Source organism: Telmatherina bonti, assembly GCF_933228915.1.
Source record: "Telmatherina bonti genome assembly, chromosome: 23".
NCBI classification, from domain to species: Eukaryota; Metazoa; Chordata; class Actinopteri; order Atheriniformes; family Telmatherinidae; genus Telmatherina; species Telmatherina bonti.
The window spans coordinates 20,118,851-20,145,550 of record NC_136632.1 but is presented as its reverse complement, the minus strand read 5'-3'; the positions used below and the strand labels follow the sequence as shown (position 1 = coordinate 20,145,550).

Genomic DNA, 26,700 nt, shown 5'->3' with positions numbered 1-26,700 from the left:
ACTTTCCGATGTTCCATAAAGGCAACCATAAAGAGGAAGTAAATAAACAGAAACATCCCAATAAAATAAAAGTTGTTCAGTTATGTAAATTTCCCAGCGTCCTCCTTGAGTGAACCAGCGTGCTCAGCAGCTGGACCATCCCAAAGTGCAAGCCAGCTACCAAAATGCTCTTACCACCCAGCCTGTTCCTCTGTTGTCCTGATGATTCTCACGTACGCGCAGCATGGCATCATGAAGGGTTGGGAAGAACATGGAGGTCAGAATCACATCATCAAAGAACGCGCAGTCATGCAATCTCTCCCAGATGTAAGCTGTCAATTACAGAGAGAACTGCATGTATTTTTACATTTATATGTGAAGGGTTTTTCTTTAAATATGACTTGCAGCAGGGGTTTAGTTTGGTTCTTCCCCTTTATCATGTTGAAAGGCTGAGAATGTGCCTTTAAAAAAATTTGAAAAAATGTAGATAAACTTTACCATCACATGAAACTATGTAAACCTCCACATTAATTTGGATAAACTCCTTGATGGCCTGTGGAGAAAATAAAATATTTACTACAGGGTGAGATTATGCAACAGCAATGCAGGGTCATGTCTTAAAAAGTAACAGAAGTCACAACTAGTCTCTTGTGTTTGTTATTATGCTGACCTTTCACATTGTGGTATCTAGTAGTAAATGTTTTATAATGATTGATTAGTGACATATTTTATTTTTTCATGTTATTTTCTGTTTAAGTTTTATTTTGTTTTCATTTGTGTGATTACATTTTTAAATTTTGTATTTAGTTAACAGTTATTTTATTTATCCATCAATTAAATTTTAGGTTGTTTTCTTTTATATTTATCCATTTGAATTGTTACAGTTACTGCTTTAACTATCATGTCACCAGTTTTATTTTAATATTATTTATATACATCTAATTTCATTTATCCGCCCTAAATAGTAAACACTTTCGATCAACATTTCTCAGTTTAAATATGCTTTGTAAATAAGTCAACTTGACTTAAAATAGGACTAAAAGTACATTTTTTCATGCAAAATGAGTTTTATTTATGTGCATTATTTACTGCATTGCATTTCTTCTTTACCTTCTGTGTTACTGTATTGCCAAAACATGTAAATATTAGGCTAACTTGAAATATAGCAGAACAACTTGAAAAATTGTCTTTTAATAAATAATATTTAACCCCTAATAATTTAATAATCTGATAATATGTCTGTGATTAGTATAATTTCATCAGTTAAAAAAAAAGACTGTTTTGCAAAGAGCATATTTTATCCAATAATACGCTAAAGATAAATAAACTTCTTGGTTTATTTGTCAGTAGCTTAGCTTTAGCAAAAAAGAGTATTATTGCTGCTGCCATTTACTCTGGATGACACTGAAAAACTTTTATATTTACCGTTTTGAGCCCCTTCAGGGCAGAAATGTCCAGGAATGAAACAGCAGAGAAATCCAGGATCAAACTGTCGAGGTCCACTCTGGGAACGCTGACATTGAACGGGAGTTCAGCGTTCCAGTTTATTGGGAAAGGAAGATCCTTGACATCTGTTGGCAGATCCAGCTCCTTCATGTTCATATGAGAGTCGTCATTAGAGCAGAACAAGTCCTGGAGGCCTTTCTGTTTAACAGAGGTAAAAACTACAGTCACACCCTCATGATTATAATTCTCTTCTCAAATAATTGAAAGCCACACTCAACTCCAACTTTATTGTGTACACCCGCTCAGTTGTTTGTTAATCAGCCAATCACAAAGCTGCAAATCAGTGCATTGTGATTAATTTAAGGCAGTTCTGAAGGTGACATGGGATCCAAGCTGGTTGGTACTAGCAAAGTCTACCCAATAAAGTTGCCAAATTCATGTTCAGTGTGAATTCTGAACATGGATTTGATAAAAACATAGAGCTGCAAGTAACATTGTTTAACCTGTTTGAGGTTGAATAACTTGTACAGCCCAGTTTCTGACTTTTTAAGCAAAAACAATTTTTGTGCCATCCAATTTTGGTCTAAATTTGCACATATTTTCTCAAGGTGTTTGCCAGACGGCATTCAAGTGTGGCTAAATGTTGGGACTGACAGATATGAACGTAACGCCTCTGTATTCTTGCAAGTGCCATTGCATTGACTGTTTGTTGGGTTCTCATATCAGAATCACCTCCGTCATATCAGGATCCCTTTTCTCTAGACATTTCTTGATTTTCCGGAGGGCCTTGTTCCTCTTCCGCAGGACCTTCAGAGGGTTAAACCCGACCTGAAACACAACATTGGTGTTAGTATTGTCCTAATTTTTTTTATCCAACACAAAACAAATGTAAGCTGTAGAGATGAGAGTTCTGCCTTACAGCTTGAACAAGCTTGTCCCTGAAGAACTCAATGTTGGCAAAGAAGATTGGTGATGGGATCCTGAAGATTTTCACTCCTCTTGGTTCAATTGTCTGAGAAAGGATTCATAGTAGACTGAAGCCATTTAGCATTTATTATCATCATTTGACTTAATTTGTAAAATTTACCTGCAGGTAGTCTTTACGATCTCTGTACAGGTCTGTGCCGGGGATGTTAGCCAAGATGGAGCAGCGAGGGCTACACAGACACAAAGAGTGTTCAAAACATTTAGATCACATAAAACTATTAAGAAAGACAGTCATTGGAACAAATTATATTAGCAGATCCAAAAGTGAAGCATTACCACAGCATTTTTTAAAGAAGTATGTCATGACTTGGATATATGATCACACCTTTGAGAGGTAACTACAGTCGTGCCTCAACCACTGGAATTCACTGTATAATTTCCCCCACTTGCAAATGAAGCAATATTTTCAAAAAGAAGAGCAGAAACAAGAGAAACTAATACAAGCTGTGTGTATGTACATAAAATAATGTTATGAAATATAGAATTTAATGGCTATAACAAACAAAAACAAAATTGTTTTGATAAGTCTTTTAATATGAAGATTAATTATTGTAAGTACTTTGTATGAAAGATGCATAAGACTTTGTCTTAATGAGGAAGAGCTGTAGCTCACCACTTTGCACAAAAGTGTTCACAAACAGAATTTATCATTGCAAAATTTCACATTTAAAAAAAAAAAAAAAGGGGTATAACATTAACAGATTCACATGAAACCTGGAAGTCAGAAAAAACTGCTAACTGTGGCACGATGACACGAAAATGATGAGACAGAACATCCAGGCCGTTTTCCACAAAAGCTACAAAAACCTTTTGTAATGTCATGGGGGTGGATCAGTGTCCACTATTTAGTTAAGTTGTATATGTGTAAACATATAATTTATACAAGTTTTAAAGACTACCATCAAGGTGAGACTTTTTTTCCCCAGAGATCAGTGGTTATTTCAGAAAAAACAGCATGGCTTCTGAGACTGTGTGCTTGACTGGCTTTCCTGCTTTCCAGATCAGTGTCCTCACAATGCAACATAATGAGGATAATTACAGAATAGCAAATGAGTGTCTAGCAGTTAAAATTTTGTATATAATAAGAATGGGCCCAGATTTCACTGGAAAAATTACTTTCCCTTTTTTTTTTTTTTTTTTGTCTTGTCCAGCATTTAGGCAAGCAGAATGATGGTCTGGATGCTGTGTTCTGCTGAGCAAATTTTTTCTGCCAAGGGAAGCTTTATAGATATAATGATCCCCTTGACTTTCTGAATTTTTATTTTATTTCTATATTTATTTTGTATTGTTGTTTGAATTGTAGAGTTTGTACTGCTGGACCAGAGAGGACAGACGAAAGACAGAAAGAGAAAGGAGAAAAAACACCTCATAAGAAAAGTGAAAGAGATAAAGGGAGAGAAAAGGGAGAGAAAGAAAAAAAAAAACTAAACTAAAAAATAACCCAAAAACAAAAAGAAAGAAAACAACCTACAGATGTATACATACACACACATACAGGCACACATATACATATACTCACACATACACACGCATACATACACATACATATACACACACGTATACACACATATATATACACATATATATATACATATGTACACATATACATATACACATCCATACATATACACACACACCTCTATGCACACGCACACACACACACATACATACGTACAAACATATACGCACTTGCCAGTATTAACACAGTCCAAAATTACACAAAATTACTTTCCCTTAGATAAACAGGGTTATTAATGGGAAAGGTTATGGAAGACAATGGTAAACACGTCTTCCTTCCAACTGTTTTTGCAATGTTTTTCTGGTATTAAATTCTAGATTTAGTCTTTTCTGGAAACTATTCATTTAAATGATGGTAATTTACATTTTATTTGAGATCCTAATAGTCAAATCTAAACCAAAATAAACACCTAGACTGTTGACTTGAAGCTAATTGGCTTCATGATTTCAAGCTTTTAATCCCAGCCAGCTATGTGCAGAATGAGGAGAAATTGGGATTTTTAGTCCTTGTAGTCTCCTTGAAACAATCTTGTTACAATTAGCTTGAACTCGCTGATGTAATCCATCCAAATTCAAATTTCAATAATTCATTTTCAATTGTATTTTTTTCACATTAGTAAACTCTTGATGTGATTTAAACCCTTCTCGAATTTATGAGCCCTATACCTTTATAGGACACCTCAGTTCTTTTTTTTTTTTTTTTACCCTTCAAATGGTATGTTTTGCGCATATCAGATATCATAAACTTTTAAATTACAATTGAGTCCTGAAGATGACTGTAAACAGCTCCATCCCCAATCCCACTGCCAGACCCAGATCCAGTCCAAGCAAGATGGCTGCAATGCATGTTCCCACCCACACTACCTGCAGACAAACACCTCTGTGTCAAACACTGGAATGGCAAATAAGCAAGGAAATAAAAGAAAATACATTAGTTGTGACCCAACACGTACACATTCTGGTTTGTCCCTCTTCCACAGGTATGGGATTTCTCTGAACTGCATCAGCATCCCCTTCAAGTTGACAATCACCAAGGCACCTAAAACAGACTACATAAAAATTTAAGCTTTGGTATTAAAATAGATAATAATAATAACAATAATAAGAAGAAGAAATGAAATAAAATTAAATAAATTTATCACCCTGGGAAGTGGTTTTAGCAGGAAGCCAAGTGCCGTTGTTACAATCATTGCCATCATGGCTGAAATCAGCCCTGCAACCTGCATTTGCAAAAAAAGTTCAAATTTAAACCAAACCCAGCATGATGTATATGACACATACAGTTTCTGAGACATTTGGCATAACATTATGGTGCAAACTTTGCTCAAAATAAAGTGGAACACAATCTGACTTTTGTCTTTTGCCCCTTAATGGATACCAGGATGCAGTAGAGATTACACTATAAAACTTTTGACTTTTCACATGGTAACAAATGGTAAATATCCATAAAAAATTGGTACTTTATTATTTTACATTTCGTTAAAGGGACAAATAAAGACTTCATGTTAAAGAAATTGGGCTTAACTTTTTTTTTTCATGGGTTGGATCTTTATGGGTTATATTAAGGCATCAGTAAACAAAAGAAAAAGGTGACATAGAAAAAGTGGCTATAGATCCGGGTTGTCCAGATGTGGTCTTCAAGGGCCACTGCTCTGCATAATTTACATGTGTCCCTGTTTACACTCACCTGGTTCATATTATTTATTCATTTCAAGCTTAGGAAGACATTTGAGGCAAGCTGTTTAAAAGGTCTATTTTATTTGAATTGACAGTCGTGTCTCTTGGCTTCCCAAGCAACCCATCTGCAGATGGTCCAGTTAGTTTTCTGACCTGTGTTTTGCCTCCTGAGCTCTCCTGCACGGCGGTTCTTGACAGAGCGGTGCTGGCTGCAAATGACCTGAAGCTAGCTCCGAACATATTGCTCACCCCGAAGGCAACCAGCTCCTGAAACGGAAGCAGCAAGTTAAGATCATTCATGAGCTAAAGGCTACTTAGCTTTAAATCAGATGATCTGCTCAGGTTTTGTATCCCATGACAATTCACAGCTAACCTTGACATAAAGGCAATAGTCTGCATAACTTTATATCTTCATGACCATTATCACTCATACTTGCAGAGCATCAGTAACCAATTAACTTATTTTTCTATGTCAGAGCCAAACTGGGTTAGGCATCATATGTAAACACCTGGTTGCCATCAATGTTGTAATCATGTTTGATAGAGTAGACTTTGGCCACAGAAAACGCCACGGCAAATCCCACTATGGCTATAGGGAAGGCCTCTACAGCACTCTCCTGGAAGACCGCCACGCTCGGTGGAATGGGAGACTCATACCTGCAAAATGATTGGGGTACAATGCATCAAAATAATCAATAATAAATCAAATGTTTATGCAAAGCTCTTGAAACTTACCCACCAACCATTTTTCCAACAATTTCAACATTATATCTGTTCACAAAGTCAAAGCCATAGGACACCCCACAAGCTATGATCGTCTGTAAAGTGAAAAGACTTCTTTTTAATACAAATTAGACAAATTAATCATCAGCAGATTTTTTTTACAGACAGATAAATGTTAAAAATAACGCATTTATTTGATCAGTTATATAAATAATAGGGTAATGAACACAGAAGGACTCACCATGATAACCTCAATGGGTATGGGGACGGGTAGTTTGCCTTTGTATTTGTCGTTCAGCTCCTTTACTATGTATACTACCACCATAATCACTATGGACATCACCAGGTCGCAGATGTTGGTGGAGGTGATCTGGACAAAGATCTTTTCCAGGGTCTGTTCAAAAGACAGGCATGCTGAGCATGATTTATAAAAAGTACATTTTGGTTCTACCATTATGAATGCTGTCTGTGTTTTGGTTATTTATGCAAATTTGAGTAAGCAGGTGCAAGGCCGAGATTGGTGGACCCTCCAGCGGCCCTTCAGGGATTGGTTTACGGTGGATGGGATTCCCATATAGACCCAAACAGAGGGCCAAGGAATCACACAACTCTCTCTCCTACCACCCAGCTGCACCTAGTCAACACCTCAGAGGGTTTTTGTGGCTTTCTTTTCCCTGGAGTTTGTAGGGTGAACAACTTTTGTTTTTCCATTTAAAAACTACTATCTCACCAGGCTCACCAAATGAGTTATGCAATGATGTTTTTGGATTCTGAGCATTTAAATCTGACTTTTAATGATCAAACTCTAACAGTGTCACTTTACATGAAGTGTTTCATAATCTACAGTCTAGGGCTCCTGTTTTGTGAATGCTTGGTCATAAAGACATGGGGTTAGGATCATGACCCTCAAATCCTTTATGACACAGAAATGTCATGGTAGCAAATAAAATTTTTTATTTCACTTACAGGTTCCCAGTGCTCTTTGAAACACGCTTAATGGGCATTCCTGCATTATTCAAGTTCACATTTATCTATAGAGCCCATTTTAAAACACTGGCCATTGGCCACAGTGCTGCATAACAATAGTACCCATTTACCCATAAAAGTAATGTTAGTAAAAGCAATTAAAACAGAGAAAAGGCTTGTGGAAGTCTCTGCAGGCACTTGACATGGATTTGTGCAAGACTGAATCACAGAAGCTAAGATGAAGTGACATTCACCTGTGATTGGTAGGCAGATAAGGTGGTGTGTTATCCAGGGAGGTGTGATCCAGTCATCACCAACATGCAATGAAATCCTACTATATAAAAATATGACTCCCTACAATACTCTTGATCCAACACGATAAAAGACTGTTTCTAAATAAACACGAGTTCTGTGCATTTATCTGTGGATTGAGCATGCTTATAATTTCACAAAACCGCATTGGTTAGTTTTGATAAACTCAGACTTACATATATAATAGACAGTGGACCGTTGATTCCTGGAACTGGCAACCCTAGCACAAACTTAAGCTGGGACACCAGGATATGAACAGCAGCTGCTGTGGTAAAACCAGACACCAAAGTGTCTGACAGGTACACAACAATAAAGCCCACCTGCAGAATACCCATGGCGAGCTGCATTGGAAATAAGAGGAAAAAGAAAAGAAGTTTATTAAGCGTAAGTGGAATTAGCTGCATGATGGACTGAGAGAGAATTCAATCTACCTGGAAAATTCCCATGAGAAATGTCACAGACGAGGCCACCAGGACTCTCTGCTGGTCCTGGGTTAGTCCTTCAAAGTCTGTGATATTTGCAGGTGGTCCATCCTCTGGGACCAAACGGGTCACCACAGCTCCCACCATCAGGCTCAGGACTGGGAAGGAACCTGCAGAGAAGGTGAATGTAAGGTCATTTTTTTTTCTTTTTCAAAATGATAAGATATGTAACCTTTCCAAATATATGTCTATGTTTGATGACAGAAAAATGTATTATTTAGGGACAGAAACTATCAAGATGGGATACACCCATATTGAAATAATTGGGCTAACACAGAATAAACTGAAACTTAACATTAGTACCAATTTTAAGTCAAAATATTTGGTCATTTCTGATTAAGATATCTTACGCATTCAGTGCAGGGAGAAAAAAAAAACACAACATACCAATAGATATGTGTCTTGAAGTTCCCAGGAAAAAGTATGTTAGCATGGGGAAGAAAGCTGTGTAAAGTCCATAGCTTGGAGGCAGCGAAGCCAGTAGAGAGAAGGCAAGTCCTGAATGAATCAAAAACATGAAAAGTGATGGATTTTACACATTACATTAGATATCCCAGTGTACCTGTACAAATAGACATTTGGGAAATATGCTAATTTAGGGGAAGTTAGCAAACTTGTAACTAAAACATTTGATGCTAATATTAACAGTTAGCCTCTGTTAGCTCTCACTATACAGCTAAATGCTAATTTAACTTGAGTCAAACAAATTAGCTTATTGTCTTGCCACATTTGCTGGCTTTTATGCTCTAGTGTAGCTAAAAGTGTTTCTTTTTTAATGGCCTATTATTTGCAAGACAATCCAAACAATCAACATGTATTAGATAAATTATTAGAAAACATGTTCATGGTCATTTTGAGGTATAGCCTAACAAAGGTATAGCCTAATAACCAGTTAACTAACACTAACTAATAATTGACAAGTTGTATCATGTTTCATGTAATCTGTATCTCATTAGTATCATATATCTCTGTCATTGCTCTAAATTTAATCAAGAGAGTGAGATTTTATCCATTAGGGACCAAGAAATTTGAAATTTAAGTCGCACCTGAGCCTTACCCAAATTCCCCATTTATTTTTGCTTCATGTCAAACTATTTAATAAGACCTATTCTTCTTTGTATACTTGAAAATGGGCAAATCTGACAAATTTTCCATACAAACCTTCATACACACATTTTAAGTCTTATTTTATTTATTCTGCCCCATCTCCTCGACTGTTTTGGCTTCTCTGACATTTCAAAGGTTTTGCACACTCATATAAATACTTTTTTTCTGCTTTGATTCTTTTAAAAATGCAGTTATTAATGTACTGTATGCATAGCCAGGACATACAACATAGGCCCTGCTGGAATATGATTGCTAGGGCACTTTGATTTAAGAGATGTTGTACATATTAACATTGTTAGAGAGGTTACAAATAAACTACTATAAGAATTAAAATTTTATTTCATTTAGTTTTTTTTATTTTTATTTTTTATTTTCAATAAAGAAATTATTTTTGTTGACACTTTGATTAAGAAAGTACACAAAACTGTTTTTCAAAAATAAAGCCAAAGGACTAAGAACATACTTTCATATGGAGCACATACAATAATCAATTTACATTAGTTAACATTGTAGATTTGTTTGTAATACATAGTATGATGTTAATATCTTTTTAAAATTACATAATGTGTGTATACAGCTCAGATAAGGTTAGGACGTTTGAAGTCCTCAGTTTCAGTATGTTTTTTGTGACGATAACAGGTTTTGCTTTCATTGCACTAAAGATAATGATCCATGTCCTCACCTTGCATGATGGCCACCATTCCTGTGCTGATCCCAGACACCACATCACCCAGCAGCCACTCTCTAATTCTATACATCCTCATCCATCCAATGATAGGTAGATGAGAAAGTGCTGCATTTTTGGCCCGTTTTGCATCACAGCTGTGTCAGTTACACACACAAAAGCCCCATGTTCATCTGATATCAAATCAGATCCAAATGCTTTGTTTATTGTAAACAATTTTAAACTAATAACGCAAGAAATGATCAAAAATCCAAATCCATGATTCCTAAACAACCCATGTCTCACTTACGTCAGGTATTTTTTGGCATGGTCCAGGATGGTTTTGTGCTTTCTGTAGATTTTCTCATGACTTTCCTCAAAGCTGTCCTCAGAGTACACAGGTCTGTCCACAACATACCGCTCCCTCAAAGGCATCATCTTCACACCTTACGTGTCCGAAAGGAGTCAAACTTTTAATATAATATGGAAGATCTTTGGGAGAACCTTTGCCCAGAGTATCTAATCTGAGATCAGCCTCATCCCAGCGCAGGTTTTGTCTTTGCTTTGTTAAATCATTAACATTTGTGTCTTTGTGGCTCATTGTGTTGACGTCATTCAGCTCATTGTCTTGTCTTTTCCTTTTTTTTTTACTTCACCTTGAAGTGTTAAATTTATGGTATGTTAAAATGTTTTGTTTAGTAATAGGTTAACTAGTAAAAGTAAATTTACTTTGACAATACCCAGTTATCTGTCTTCCACTTTTCTTCTTGTGTCTCACATGTCTACATGTGTTTCCTTATTCCAGTATTCCAGTGTTGTAAACTTCACTTTTCTCTCATACCACACAATTGTTCAAACGTAGAAGCATTGAACTAACATAAAACTAAATAAAAACTGCTTCAGGCTATGAGTCCTGCATCTGTTACCATGGTGATTAGCACCAAGCAGCCAACTATCTGACTCTGGAAACTCGGACTCCCAGCTTGCGAAGCCACTTCTGTCACTTGCATTTCTCTGTGCCGGTGGGCTTGTGATGAATCGCACTGAAGGGTAAAAGATAATGTACTTAACGCATGTCAAGGAGCAGTGAGCACCCATGGATGCGAGTAAATTGTTGGTCAACCAAAAACTATCTATCCAACTGCTTGGGAATATATAAAAACAAACAAAACATTCAACACATGCAAATTATTGTGAGAAATCACTTTTTTGTATACATTTATCACGTTATCATAGTGATCATATGAGTTCAACACATGAGATCATCTTCGGGTCTCATGACTTCTCAGATTAAAAACTATTTCTGTGTTCTGTTAGCTTGGTTACTTGACTCATGCATTCATTGAAAGTTTGTACAAACATGGAACAGCACCGATGACGGGCAAAAAAGACTTCAATGATGGTTATTCCAGTGCTAGTTTAGTCTACCTTTTAAATGTGTAACATCTTACAATGGTACTTAATTCACAGGAAAACAGTGTTAGGTGTAAAAAAGTGGCTACTTTTTGACATGGCCAGGTGTATTTTGACAGAAAACTGTTGGCAAAAAGCTGCCTGTGCAGTGCAGACAGCAGCTGCAGAGAGAAACAGATGTTTTGTTGTGATTTGCTCATGGTGGCTGTGTTCTGTCCTTTGAGTTTCAGTTGGGGCTGAGCAGGCATCCCAGAGGCTCAGGGTGGAGTCTGAAGTGCTGACTGAACACATCTGCAGCTGATCTGGCACTGGCTACTTAAGGACCTGCAGGAGTGGTAAAGGGAGTGGTATATCTGTGGTAAACCAGGCTCCTTCTGGGTATACCTTGTTCTCTAGTGAATGTGCTAACTTTGGTTTTTTTTTTTTTTCCCCTTCTGCAACCCAGTTACTCCTTGCCCTGCCTGGATCCCAGAATTCTCCCTCAACCCTCTGAGGATTTCTCTCCAGGGTTCAACCAGCCTGCTGTCTAAACGTCTTGGTCTTCCTCACCACACCTGTAATCTTGTACTCACCCTCTCTAGCTTATCAACCTCCTCTGGACAGAGTAAGCCATGTTACCCGACTCTTTTCCTCGGTCAGTAACTTCCTTGTAGGTTCCACTAATCTTCTCCTCCTAGGGAGACACTTCTTGAACTGGACAACCGTTCTGTTAAGCATCCAAACTCAAACAATAAACTTATCATTTATTCCTCCACTCTGTCTGCTATAGGTCCCACCTTGTGAGGCAGCTTCCCCTTCTGTGACATGTTTTAACAAACACACAGGACAGCCCCCTTGCCTGATGTTGAAAGGATGAAGGCTCGACCTCTTAAGGATGCAAATAACTTTAAGTCAGTATGTTATGCTTTTTAACAGGATAAAGGGAAACTGGACTCAATATGTGAAGATTTTTGTTGGTTGTGATGTAAATAGTCTACTTTACAGGGTTTACTTTGCAGGGAGTTGTAAAGGCTTGATAATCAGACACAAACGGATGTGTTAGTGAGACTGAAAGATGACAATGAGTGTTACACTTGGGAAAGACCTGGTTTGAGACCCCATTTATAGGCAGGTGGGCAAATGAGTCCAACAATACTTCAGAATGATTGTGATGGAAAATCAGTAAATTTAGTGAAACTACAATAAGAACCAAGTGTTGACTGACATCAGACTAATAAATTGAGTGCACGAAAGTAGAATGACACATTACAGCTTAACAAAAAGACTTGATTTATTGGCATGATCATGAAAATACAGGTTGTTCTCTTCCAGCGGACATCAGGCTTTTATTCGGAGCAGGCTAAAATCTAGTTTCTGGATCTGGAGCCTGTGGAAGAAAAAGTTCAAATGGCTGTTTCAGCTCTGGAAAACAATAAAAAATGTGCTAAAGTGGCATTAAAAATATATGAAAAGGCAAAACTATAATATAGAAAATGGTCACCATGGTTTTTCCCCCCAATGGCCAGTACTTACATTTCTATCTCTGATCCTCAAGCTGCTGTTGGGCTGGTGAACTGTGACTGTTGTTATTATCTGCAGAGAAATATGAAGAAATTGATGTTCTGTGGAGATTTACTACATGAATATATGGCATGTTATGGCAAAAATGACAGTAAAACATTTGCTGTCATTACCTTTTTACACTCTGGTTCATTTTCAGCAAGGCCCGGATGTTTGTCCAGAATGTGCAACACAGCGTCGTGCAGCGTTAGGAAAAACATGGACGCTTCTACTTCATCATCGAAAAAGCAACACTTGTGGAGTTTCTCCAGGATGTAAGCTGCAGGTCAAAAGAAACCAAATTATTTATTTTAAATTTCTCGCAAAAAGGAAAATTTCCAGCACTGGATGCTTTTTAATGAGTAAACGTGACAAGATTGATTCTTTTTTTTTTAAATGATTGAAAATCTGGTCTTGAATATGAAGAAATAAAATTAGTTAAACACTGAAATAATAAAACATGTGAAAGTAAATTTAAGGTGTGAGAAAATTACAGTATTTAGGACGATAATGACGAGCTGTGAACAACACAGCTTCAGCAGTTGTCTTCATATTTCCTGTTTAATGGTTTTGTTTATTATGGAGACTGTCTGGACAGAGGAAACACCTGACAGAAGAACAAAAAGCTGACGATCCTGGCAGGTTTGTTGTGGTACAAAAACATGCTTTTCTGGAGGACATTTTTTCCTAATTGCTTCGTGAAATTCTCTAGTGCCCAAGTTGAAATCATTACTATATTATTTACCTAGTTTTCTTTAAGCTAATTAAATTATATTTATGTAATTTCTATAATGTAAAATTTTCCACTATAATATGAATGGCAAAACAAAATGTAGGGAATTTATATTGATTCATTCACTTTTGGGTCTGTCTTGACTGTACAGTAAGTTTCTGGGTATTTTGTATTTGTCTCTTAAAATAGATTTCAGAGGTCTCTAGAAATGTATTTTTTCATTTATCTATCTGTTTTAGGGCCTCAAGATTTTAACTGTGTGTGATCTGGGGTCTCTTGAATTTTGCAAACTATTTTCTAAGGGTGTCTGAAAATGTATTAAGTTTTTGTTATGGTTACTAGTAATGCATTTACATCTATTTTTACCTTACTCTAAATGCGACAGCTTTTTTGCTCATTTTCCACTCCTACAAAACATTTGAAACTTTGAAAGTTGTTTTGAACACAATTAATTTTTGCATATTATAACTTGGATAGGACGGGGTGATATTTCAGTTTTTTTTATGTGTTTTTAATGGTTTGATTGCTTGTTCTTTTGTAAAATGCTACACCCAGTTTTATATCAAACACAGAAAGGTAATCAGACCGATTGATCTTGTTGATGCACATTGATAATTTCTCTTTAAAGTTTCTATAAAAATAAAGGAAAACTCACTCAAAACAGGTTATTGAGGAGATAAAAATGACAAACTGTGAGTTTATGAAACAAAGCCCACAGCTTATAATTTGTAAAAAAAAAACAAAAAAAAAAAAACTAACAAAACAATAAACCCTCTGAATGTCAAGATTTAAGTTTCCAACAATTTATAGGCTTTGCAGGTAATAATTAAATCTGCATCCCTTATATTCAAGTAGAAACTCAAATTCTGTAGTTTGATACTTACGATCACATGCAACAATGTAGACCTCAACCTCAACTCGGATCAGCTCTTTCAGCAACTGCAAAGAATCAACAATCCTTCATTAAAAACAGAATTAAAGAAAACAGCTGCTCCTATGATAATTCGAAGAATCACACACTGTTTTGAGTCCTTTCAGGGCAGATATGTCCAAGAAGGAGACTGCAGCAAAGTCCAGAACCAAGCTGTGGACGTCCACTCTGGGAACACTGATGTTGGCGGGAAGTTCAGCATTCCAGTTGATCCGGACAGGCAGGTCCTTGAAGTCGGTTGGCTGGTCCAGCCCCTCCATGTTGAAGTCATCGTCTGATTCCTTGATGGGTCCATGTGAGGCGTTCAGGAAACCCTTCTGCAACGGTAAAATGTTTTCCTTCTTAACAGACAGTTAAAACCAGTTCAGCCAATGCATCACAAACAGCAATAAAAATGTTTGGAATAAAGAAAAAGATGATGAAAAAGATGTTAAATTAAAGAAACGTGGGATAAAAGTTTATTTCTACAAAAGACAAATGAATTTAATGGCAGAAAATTCTCAGAAAAGGGATGGTGGAAATTAAACTTGGAATATTCTCACTGAAATAAAAAGCTAATGTATCCACAAGTAATTAGTTAAATTTAATCAGGCAAAGCTACACCAGAGCATACAGTCATAACAGTCATAACCATAGATTAATGGCTTTGTTGTATCAGAGTTAGCTGCATCTGAGATAAGATGAAAGGAACCATATACTGTGTGGGAAACAACACTGCATTAAAATCTGACTGGCACAGGTCCAGCAGTACTACGTATACTCCGTAAAACAAACATTCAATCAAAATAAACAAACAAATAAAATAGGAACAAAGATTATCAAGGAAATCTCTGTCTATAAAGCAGAATTTCTCAGCACAACACAGCCATCGTTCTGCTTGCTTTAATGCTGAACAAGACAAGTTAAAAAATTAAAAGATCTAACTGGCTTTTGGCATTTTGGCCATTTAAAGAAGCAATAAAAGTAAAATCTTTAAGGATCTAAGATGGGCAGAGGAGAGAAAGCTTTCTTTAACCCACGCTAAAGAAGGTGTTGAGTTTCCTCAGTGGAAATGTGAGTTGTGGTCAGACAAATCAGTCTGAAAACCCTTTTGTTTTGGACGCCATGTGCTCTGTATCAAATATTAAAAGGATGTTCCAATCTTCTATCAGTAGCAAGTCCAAAAGCCAGGTTGTTTGATGATATGGGGTAATAGAAGGCCATTTACACCTCTGGGTTGACAGCAGAGACGTTTGCTGATTTTGAAGAAAGATGAATTTTCCAGGGAACTTATGAGATCTGTGTCTTTTTTTCGGCCTCTTCTTAAAAAATTGCATGCCTATGTTGACCTATAATATATCCTCATATCTCCACAAGATGTATTTGAATAATTTTAGAACTACAGTAAAAGGAAAACTTGTGAGATGTATAAACACCAATGTAAAAATATATAAAAGGATAATATATGATATATACTATAAAATATAAGATACTTACTATACTATACTATACTATACTATACTATACTATACTATACTATACTATACTATACTATAATGGAGGATGGGGTTGCTTTTCACACTTTTTACTTTAATTTCATTTTTAGTGTAGTGAAAGCTTAAATTTTTAATTATACAACAAATGGACTTTTTAATTCTCAATATAAATCTGTTCCAAAGATCTGGACCGCCAACTACAACTTGGGCTTTTGTGACAACATCCCCATTGTGGGGTTGGTTGTCACAATACTATTTCAATGAGGAAATAAAAAACAAAAAGTCATCTTAACAATTGTATAGTTGAGTTAAATATTTTAATTTGAAGCATTTAATTTATTATTTTAGTTGAAACAACTGTTTATTGAGGCTACAACCTCTCATAAATCATGAACAACGGTCCTGCAGCAGAACAGATGAAGGTCTACTAAAATCTGTTATTTCTTTCTTACACTTTTACCATGAAATGGCTTCATAACATTTCTACTTTAGTATCAGTGTCAGTATTAGAAAAGCAAGAGAGAATTGCTTTTTTCTTCCTCTTCTGATTAGCTGCTTTGTCTCTTTCAATTCATTTAGTCTGTGTTGTATAAGTGAGGATGTCACATGACAACCATCCTCAACATGCATTATTTGTTCAAAGCTGAGCTAGCAGGCATAATCAATATCCTAGCAAAGAAAAAAAAAACTATTCTAACAGCAGCTCTCCTTTTATATTTTTTAAAAGTGTGACATTTTAAACCACTGTGTAAAACACTTTTTGATTGCAGAAAAACTTAAAAGTTACATTTTGATATAAAAAACATGAAACGTCCTCCTCATCTCAGTGTCAAGAGTCAAACGTTAAAATGAACCATGTGGCTAATCTATGACCACTACCAAGGAAATTTCAGCACCACAATATTCAAACACATCCCTCTAGTGGCCGAGATGAGGCCACTGTGATAACCAACCTCCCTTATAAGACAGTCTCAAGTCACACTACTGGATTCAAATCGCACATTGCATAAATAAAACAAAGTTTCAGGCTTGCCTTAAAAAATGGAAGAAAAAATTTGTTATAGGATAAATGTGAATTATCCTTATCGACGCATCTATAGCTGTAAACCTCTATCAAATCATAATACACATTATCTCTGCAAAGGTCAGTTCTGATAGTGATAGACAGTAATTAGAGATGTTCTAGTACAGACAGTTCAGACGAGGTCTCCAAAACGGCCATTTAGCCCAGTCTGTTTTCAACATTTCCGAACTGGGGGCTTCATGTTATAACAACAACATGGAGTTCTGCAGTGCCCATCCTGCCTTATCTAATGATGCAGATTAAATAATGAATTGATGTTTATTAAAATGAAATATCTTTGGTTCATACTATGTTGCTGATATTTACATTATAATGTAATTATTTACAGAGTCTCTTCTGATATCAGTGTCGGTTTTTTTTTTATTGTTTAATATCTACAGCGCTATTTGAATAGAGTTGACTAATAAAAAAAAAGAAGAGATAACCATGGCCTTGTACAAATTGATTAACTGAGCCTTTTATAGCCCCATGAAAGTGTTGTTATGGTAGAGGGGAATGCTGTTGTTGTCAGTGAACAAATTTAGAGGGATTACTCACGGAAGTCCATTTCAGGTCGCCCTTCTTCAGGAGCTTTTTGATTGTCCTCAGTGCTTTATTTCGCTTTCTCAACACTCGCAGTGGATTAAACCCAAGCTGAGAGGACATGTGTCACAAGTGTAAAGTACAAAATGAGGGGAAAGATCAGCTTTATTAAATGTATTTTGTCAATTTACAATATGAGATTTTAAACAAGGTTTAATTGTTGTTTGTTTTATTTAACTACATCTTTCAGTCGATGATCTCTCCAAACTTACAGCTTCCATGAGCTTGTTCCTGAAGAATTCTGAGTTGGCAAAGAAGATTGGTGACGGGATCCTGAAGATCTTCACTCCCTCTTGTTCATATATCTGGAGGAAGTCATGAACACCATACAAAATGCTTGGAAAAACTATTAACCAAAATAGGTACATAATCTCTTTTCTTATGTCTGCTTTTTGCCATTTTTGTCTGCTTATGGTTTAACTTTGCTGAAAAAAACAAGTTAATTGAAAAGGGAAGATGCACAGGAACAAAGAGGAATGAGAAAATGTGCTTTAGTTACGACACCATGCCACTTAATTCAAGATCTGCTCATTAAGAAGCTGGAGTCATTCTAAAATCCAATACCCTGCAAAATCCCTTTAAGCTGCCATTTTTATTAAACTAATTTTCAGTTTTTTTATGCTCACTTGTTCCATGGCAGAGTCACGGCAGCCTATTCCATCTCCTATTAGGTGAGAGGAAAGATGCAACCTGGACAGGCTGCCTGTCCATTACAGACAAACAACCGCTCATGCAAACACTCACTCCTCAGAAGAATTTAGAAACAAAAATGTATCCAAACATGCATGCAACATGCAACTTCATTCAGAAAAGCCCCAGCTGAGATTGTAACTCCATGAATCCCTCAAGACCTTTGGGTGCTCGCTACTCTTTTACATAAGTTGACTCTACTATTTAACTCCAAAGTAGACTACTTCACTAGATAAACGTGTTAGCCTACAAGCTACCAAAGACCGCTGACAGTACACATCCATTGAGCCAACTTACATTGAAATAGTCCTTTCTGTCTTTGTAGATATCTGTTCCTTTAATGTTCGCCAGTAGGCTGCAGCGAGGGCTAAAATATAAAGAAGAAAATAAATAATAAATTAATTGCTTTTACATCTGGTTGCTAGCATCTCAGCTAACATCATTGTGCTAATATGCTCACTACTCGTACTCCCTGCACATTAAGTCTTTTTTTTTTTTTAAAGTCAATTGTTGTGTTCTCCACTTCATTCTAGTCATTTGGCAGACGCTTTTATCCAAAGCAACTTGCATGTGATAAGTGATAAATTAACCCAACATGTCTTGTGGTTGTCTTGTAGTTTAGCATGTTAGCATGTTAACATTTGTTAACTCCTCAAACACAAACTAAATATAAGGTTGATGATAGTATCATTAGATGGTAAGCCAAAGTAATAAATTATTCTTCAGACTTAATACAATTTATTGAGTTGAAGCAATTATATGGACATGAACCACCTGCATGATAAATAATTCACCTAGTGTTCACTATATCACAAAGAAACTAAATGTATATCCGAAATGATTATGTTTAAGAAGAACTGGTGAATATTAGTTACACTTATATCACTTCACCTGCCTGGATTGACTTTTGAGAATCAAGATTTACAAAAGATGTAAGCTGAGACACCAAAAAGGAATCAGAGATTAAATAAATCAATAAATTTTATGCAGCATTAGGATATAATAATGTAATGATGCTAATATAAGGATAATAAATGATACTAACAACTGTATCCTGAGGACAACACTGATCAACTCCACACCAAGACCGACTGCTAATCCAAGATCAAGTCCCAGTAAGATGGCTGCAACACAGGTAACAATCCACACCACCTGGACATAGTGAGGAAGGTTTTATTTCTTTTCAATAGGAAAGTTTTATTTTAATTAATTTAATCATAAATAACATATCAAAGTGTAAGATCTTACACAGTCTGGTTTGTCCCTTCTCCAGAGGTACAGGATTTCTGTAACCTGCATTAACATGCCCTTCAGATTGACTATGACCACAGCACCCAGTACAGACTGTTAAACAAATAGATAAAAGTCAAATTAAAAAGCCCTTATAGGAGATATTATCAGAGTCTTGGCTCAGACCGAGGAAAGTGTGAGGTTTACTGACTTTTGGAAGTGGCTCTAAAAGGAAACCAATAGCCATGGTGACCATCATCACTATGATCGCTGAGAGTAAGCCAGCCACCTAAGGAGAAGAAAAGAGGAGTGAAATGGCCTTCACTAGGGACACGGGACAAAAACATTGTATACCAATCCCTGATTGTGCATTGGTACCTGGACAGGGAAAATACACCTTTTAAGCCTGCAGGTCTTGACAAATTGTAAAAAAAAAAAAAAAAAAAAAAAAAAAAAAAAAAAAAATTGCACATGAAACATGACTGAACAGATCCAGTATCATCCAGTGGTAACTCATTGAATGCCAGGACATTGGCTGGCTGGATTAAACATAAGTCTTTCAGCTTGGAGTGTAGCATGGAGTTTATGTCAGTATAGCCTGTGTGAACTGCAATACCAATCAATCAAAAATACTTTATTCATCCCCAAGTGGAAATTTAAGAAATACCTGGTGCTTTTATCACCGTTGAGCAACCATATATTATTAGTTAAGTTTGTGGTAGTTTTTATATGATAATTTAGGTTACTGATCCAGGGGTTGTAGGACACAACTGATGCAGAACTTATTTTCACATCAGACATCAACTATGATCGATGCTCTGAGGTGGAAACACACAAAAAGAAATATGCTAATAAAAAAAAATTTTAAAAAAAGCCATTAAAATGTTTTAGTTTTTACAACAAATAATAAAACAGTTAAAATGTTAAGGGTTTGTGCCTTAGTAGCCCCTAATGCAATTGCCCACGTTGCTATAGCAATTACACATAAAGAATTTGTGCATAGAAAATTATTTATAAAAAATTAGATTTTATTTCACTTTTAATGAGACTTTATAGGTCTCAATAATTGGATTTTTTTTTACAGATGGAATTTCACTTCAAACATTTGTAATATCTTTTGGGTTGAGGCCAGAACATTGACTGGATCATTGGAGCAGGGTGAGTCTATTTTAAGCTATTCTGTTGTGGATTTGCTGCTGTGCTTGCCATCATTTTTCTATATTACATTGCTATGCAGAGAAGTTAACAGTCCACTTAAAAGACTGCAACATGTTCAGGAGCCGTGGCTGCAGAATAAGCCCAAATAATCATCCCTCCACCACCGTGCTTGTTAGTTGGTATGAGGTGTTTGTGCCGATCAGCTGTTTTTGGTTTTTGGCAAAATACAAAGCATGAAGCTTTGTATTTTGGCCCCACATCTGCCCTTTGGTATTATCTGTTTGAAGGACATTGTTCTAGAAGTTTAGATGTAATTTTGCAAGTTTTAGCGGTGCTTTCTTCTGACAATCCTTCCAAACAAGCTATACTTGAACTTTAACATTTAAGATGCTAACTGAGGCCTGCAGAGTCTGACAGTTTCTCTGAGCATTTCATGGTTTGGAAATGCTCAGAGAAACTAAACAATTCTGTGTCCATCATTCTTTTTTCATGATGGCCACAGAAATGTTTAGAAACCCGATTGTAACCCGTCTCGGATTTATGGGAAGCAACAGTTGCTTCTCTACGATTATAAGACTATTGCTGATGTCCTCAAGAACTTGGCATTACATTAACACTCATGTGAAAGCAGCAGACTTACTTTCAAACAAGTTCTCTCACTTTCTGAAGATTACTTAATCAGTTGCATTTGATGAATGGTACCCATAAGCTTCTAGTTTTTAAAGTTAAATAAATGAAAACAAAGCGTAACCATGTTTTGTAGTTCATCTGAGATTTATTTGCTGATTAGTTACAAGGTCATCCAGTTACTGTTCCTCCCTTTTCCCCCACTCATATATTAATTATAGTTACTGTCTGTAGGAATAATGAAGGATCAGATACAGGATGTTAATTTACCTGAGTTTTTCCCCCTGTGCTCTCCTGCACCGCACTCCTTGAAAGAGCCGTACTCGCTGCAAAAGACTTGAAGGATGCTCCAAAGATGTTGCTGACTCCGAAGGCTATCAGCTCCTACAGTCAGGTCAGAGAGGAAACTCATCTTTCCATAAACTGCATCAAGAACAAGCTCTTTTTAAGTATAAGGCTTTTATCCAAATATTACAATTATACGAATGCAGCAACATACCTGATTCCCGTCTATCGCGTAATCATGCTTTACAGAGTAAACTTTTGCCACGGAGAAAGCCACAGAAAATCCTACTATAGCCATCGGAAATGCTTCCACTGCTGTCTCCTGGAAGATGTCAAGGTTTGGGGCCACTGGAGGTTCGTACCTGAAGTGTTAAAAATGTCTTAGATGCATATATAGAGTCTGTTTCTAACAGAAGAAATCATTGATGGGTGCGTTTTTGTCTTTCTTTGTCAGTTTCTTACCCTTGTGGAATTTGGCCAACAACCTCAATGCCGTATCTCGTCTTGAAGTCAAATGCATATGAAACTCCACATGCAATAACAGTCTGGAGATGATATCACACATTTCATTTTATGGCATTTAAATGTTTTTTTTTTTTTTTTTTTTTTTTTTTTTTTTTTTTTTTTTGCCTGAATCCAAACTTTAATTTCAAAACAAAAGACGTTCATGCATTAGAGGTATCTCTGGACTGAAGTGAAAACTATCTTAAATTATTTTAAATTACTTTAAAGATATCTGCTTTCATCAGTAGAAAAAATGCAGCCAAATGGTGTTATCAGCTGTTTCTAGGACTAAATAGCCCTTGCTGTCTTGTGTTGTGGAAATATCTATAAGGTCCATGTTGCATAATGTTGCTCACCATGATAACCTCTATTGGGATGGGCACGGGGAGTTTGGATTTGAATCTGTCATTCAGCTCTTTTACAATGAACACCAACACCATGACCACCAGGGAGATGACCACGTCACACACATTGGTAGATGTAATCTTGTTAAATATAATCTCCAAGGTCTGGGGGAAAAAAGAGGTCCAACAGATAAACCACCTCCATGTTTGATAGGCTGAGAAACTGAGCGACTTTTGTATTTACATATACGATGGAGAGCGGCCCACTGATGCCTGGAACTGTCAGGCCCAGCACAAACTTAAGCTGAGAAACCAGGATGTGAACAGCAGCTGCCGTAGTGAAGCCGGAGACCAGAGTATCTGACAGGTACATCACAACAAAGCCCACCTGTAGTATCCCCATCCCCAGCTGGAAGAGATCAGAGAGGAAAATGATCAAGATTAACAAAATAGAAGAAAGGAAGCTGTTCTGAAAAATGACAAACATGAAAAACTGTTCATTATTCCATCTCTTTAAGTGCACATCATCTTAAATTTACATTAAATAACAGAACATAATTATGTACCACAAATTCATTGACTTATTGGGGTTTATACTTGCAAAAGAGTTATCAAAGAATCTAAAGAATAATTTGCTGAAGAATAAAAATGATCCCTCTGTGATACCATCGTTGTCTGTTGACTATTGTACAAAATGGATGCACCGAGACTTATTTCAGCCTTGTAGGGTCAATGTTACAGACCTCGGTCTTGGCCTTTTGTCTGTGTTTTGTGTTTGGTTGCTGTCAGGGGATTGGTTGGAACTGCACATTACCTGACTGTAACAAATCATCATTTTTTTAAATATTTGATTTAGTCTATTTACATATCTTTCCAAACTATTCCATAAATTAATTCCTTTTAGAGATACTTTATTCCATCAGTATAGTTCTTGTAAATTTAATTAAGTAACTTAATTTAATTAGTGAAGTTACTTTTTAAATTAAGTTATTTTAATTTTTCAAATCTTTTCAGGATATCTATTGGGGTTAGAAGTGAGAGGGGTAGAAAAAGGCGATTTAATTGCTGGGAATTTGCTTTTTAACTATTTACTAATGAGCTAAATTATTCCAATTTGGTTTTTTCTTTGCATAATAATTCTTTTCTTTATGCTTTCTGTCACAGTTGTGAAGCTAAGTCATTACGAAGTTTTATAACCAGGTGCATAGCTGTATTACTTTTCTTGTTTTATATCCAGACCTCTTGTTGAAGGATTGTAGAAAAAACAATTTCCCAAAGGGAGTCAGGTTATCCTGTATGATCTATTGTTTTTTTGTGTTATTTATTTATCTCATAATTTTTGGCTGATGTACAGCACTTTGTCCCAACTTTGGTTGTTTTAAAGGGCTTTATAAATAATGTTGAGGTGAGTTAAAATGGCAAACTCAGTGATGGTGGTCAGGTTTCTAACCTGCATGATGCCTGCAAGGAACGACACAGATGATGCCACTAATACTCTCTGCTCGTCTCTTGTCAAGCCTTCAAACCCTGTGATGTTGGCGGGTGGTCCTTCGTCTGGGACCAGCCTGGTGACCACCGAACCAATCATCAGACACAAGACTGGGAATGGCCCTGCCGAGGCAGAGAGAAAATGTCTGATTACTTGAATGCTGCCTTTAGAGAGAGGGTAAAAGAAATAAACCATGTGCTTACCAACTGAGATGTGTCTGGAGGTACCGAGGAAGAAATAGAGGACAACAGGGAAGAAGGCAGAGAAGAGACCATACCAGGGTGGGAGAGAAGCCAGCAAACAGTAGGCTAGACCTGCAAGACAAAAACACACAGAATATTTCTATGTAAAACAAAAATATTTAGTCATTTTGTTTGACAAAATGCAGATTTTCAGATAGATTTCCTAACTGTGTTGGAGTTTGTGAAAAAGATAAGTAAAGGGAGATAAAGCATGATATTAAAGTGGTAAATCAAAGCTGTGACATGGGTAAACAGAAAGGGTGAACAATGACTAAAACCTTTCTAGGAATGCTGTTAATGTATTTGTGTAATCGTGTGAAGTTCTTGGAAAATGAGCTTAACTTCGAAGTTGAAATAACATCCCAACAATCTTATCATTGTTGCAATAAAATTTCCCAGCCTGGCATCTTGTTGCTCAACACAATGGTGTGCAAGCTGAGAAACGGCCTCGGTGAGATGCCGTTGAGCTGCTGTTAACTTTACCTTGCAGAACGGCCACCAGCCCCGTGCTGACACCAGACACCACATCGGACAGGAGCCACTCTTTGAGTCGGTAAATTTTCATCCAGCCGATGATCGGCAGAAGAGAGACGGCTGCATTCTTGACTCTTTTAGCATCACATCTGAAAGGAAGTCATTAATTTTATTTGACTTTACTTTTTTTTAACATCACATCTAAAATGAAATCTTTTTTTTTTTTTTTTTTAACCATAACGGGAAAAACACATGGAGATTTTTGACCAATTCTATTTCAGTGTGGTCCTCAAAATTGCTGTGACATAAAAATATATCTTTCTATCTTTTAATACTTAATTTTTTTATTTGCAGATTTTATATAAAATACACAATGTGAATGTAAAGAATACATATTACAATAAATTCAATTAACAGGAGTAATTACCTTATTAAAACTATCAAACTTCATTATTACTTGTTAGAATTACTTATTAAAATAATACTCATTATGATATTACCCACAAGTAATCATGTTGCTGCACTTAAATTTGAACTAAAAGACTTTTTGTCATGTAATAGAATTATATTTACATATGAATTTCATGTTAATTATCTATTACATCTTTTTTCCATTTTACCAGCTTTTCTATTAGAAATCAGTATAAATAACACATGGCCAAATATCATTTCTCTTTGCAACAGCTGCAGAGAAATGATCAAGGACAGTCAGAGAGGAATTTATTGCTGAATTTGGCTTTGACTCTGGCTAGCAAACTGGAACTGTGGAGTTCTGTGGAAAAAACACTGGTGGGGTAAATTCAGCAGTTATAAAACTAGTAATGACTATGTGTGCAGCTGTTTTTAGTCCATTCTGGAAAGCAAAATTATAAACAGACTATATGATTTTAATCATCATACAAAGAAGAGTTTACAGATTTTTGTAACAATAATAATAATATTGATAATAATGATGATGATAATAATGATGATGATGATGATAATAATAATCATAATAATAATAACCCTAATAATCATCATCATCATCATAATAATCATAATAATCATAATAATTATAATCATTATAATCATAATAATAATGATTGTAATAATCAGAAAAATAAGGAAATAAAAATAGTTGGGGTAAGTCATCTCTTAAATGAGGATAAAAATATACTTTTTTTTGGTCTTTTTAGGGTGTAACTAAACTAAATACTAAAATGTCTTTTTTTTTTTTTTTTTTTTTTTTTTTTAAATCTTAAAGTCTTTGTGGTGACCTCATATAGACTTGTCAGCCAACGCTGGTGATTTCTCAGTTTATTTTCCTGCAACGTTCCTCAGACAGAAATCGTACTGTATGTCAAAGTCTGAAGTAAGCTCTTGGACCAAACCATCATAAAACCTAATCTATATCTTGATTTTGATTAAAACTGTTAAAAGTGACATTACAAGTTCAAGAAAACGTAGGTCACAGTTTGAGACTTGTTTGTGTTTATCTTTAGACAGCATTCTCACTCATCCTGATGTCCATGATGTTATACATTATGGTTTAATGTCTCATTTTCCTCTGGACTCAGACAAGCAGGTGAATATTTTCAGCTATCACATTACAAACTTCAGAACAGAAGAAAAAAAAAAGTTTTTTATGCTCCTTACGTGAAGTACTGGCTGATGTGGTCCATGATAGTTTTGCGGTGCCTATAGACCCTTTCATGCTCTTCAGCAAAGGAGTCCTCTGAGTACAGTGGCCTGGTCACCACATACTGCTTCGCTCCCGGTCGCATCATCTCGCCTCTGCTGCCTGGACGACCGCTGCCTCCTCTCTATGTGGCTCTGAGGTCCATTAACCACATTAGTTGAGGAAGAGAATCATGTCTTGCCTTTGACAGTGACTTATCAAATTAACGGCAAACAACAAAGGTCCAGACCCCCGAATAGAGGCGTAGCACATAAGCCAGGTTAGGATCTGCACTGCTCTGGACTGGAGGGAGGATTTATCAAGCTCTGTTTTAAATCTAGAAACAGTGGCAGGGAGGCTGATTTAGAATTGTAACACTGAA

The 26,700-nt window shown here is 36.2% G+C and overlaps 1 protein-coding gene across 1 annotated transcript; it reads right to left on the bottom strand.

Annotated features, from left to right (window-relative positions):
* Positions 1–156: 156 nt before the first annotated feature.
* LOC306773378 (uncharacterized protein) lies at positions 157–26,427 on the bottom strand (the record flags this gene model as incomplete). The annotated part of the gene is made up of 38 exons (XM_079263166.1): positions 157–311; positions 478–532; positions 1,405–1,623; positions 2,158–2,253; positions 2,345–2,437; positions 2,513–2,582; positions 4,688–4,794; positions 4,884–4,979; positions 5,073–5,150; positions 5,761–5,874; positions 6,117–6,264; positions 6,343–6,425; positions 6,572–6,724; positions 7,785–7,949; positions 8,040–8,200; positions 8,478–8,588; positions 9,880–10,019; positions 10,172–10,307; positions 10,823–10,904; positions 12,787–12,846; positions 12,948–13,093; positions 14,431–14,485; positions 14,567–14,794; positions 17,574–17,669; positions 17,831–17,923; positions 18,606–18,675; positions 19,354–19,460; positions 19,557–19,652; positions 19,750–19,827; positions 21,594–21,707; positions 21,823–21,970; positions 22,071–22,153; positions 22,469–22,621; positions 22,701–22,865; positions 23,907–24,067; positions 24,149–24,259; positions 24,671–24,810; positions 26,297–26,427. The coding sequence occupies 38 exons, from the start codon at positions 26,425–26,427 to the stop codon at positions 157–159; spliced, it is 4,497 nt and encodes a 1,498-aa protein (XP_079119292.1).
* Positions 26,428–26,700: the final 273 nt, after the last annotated feature.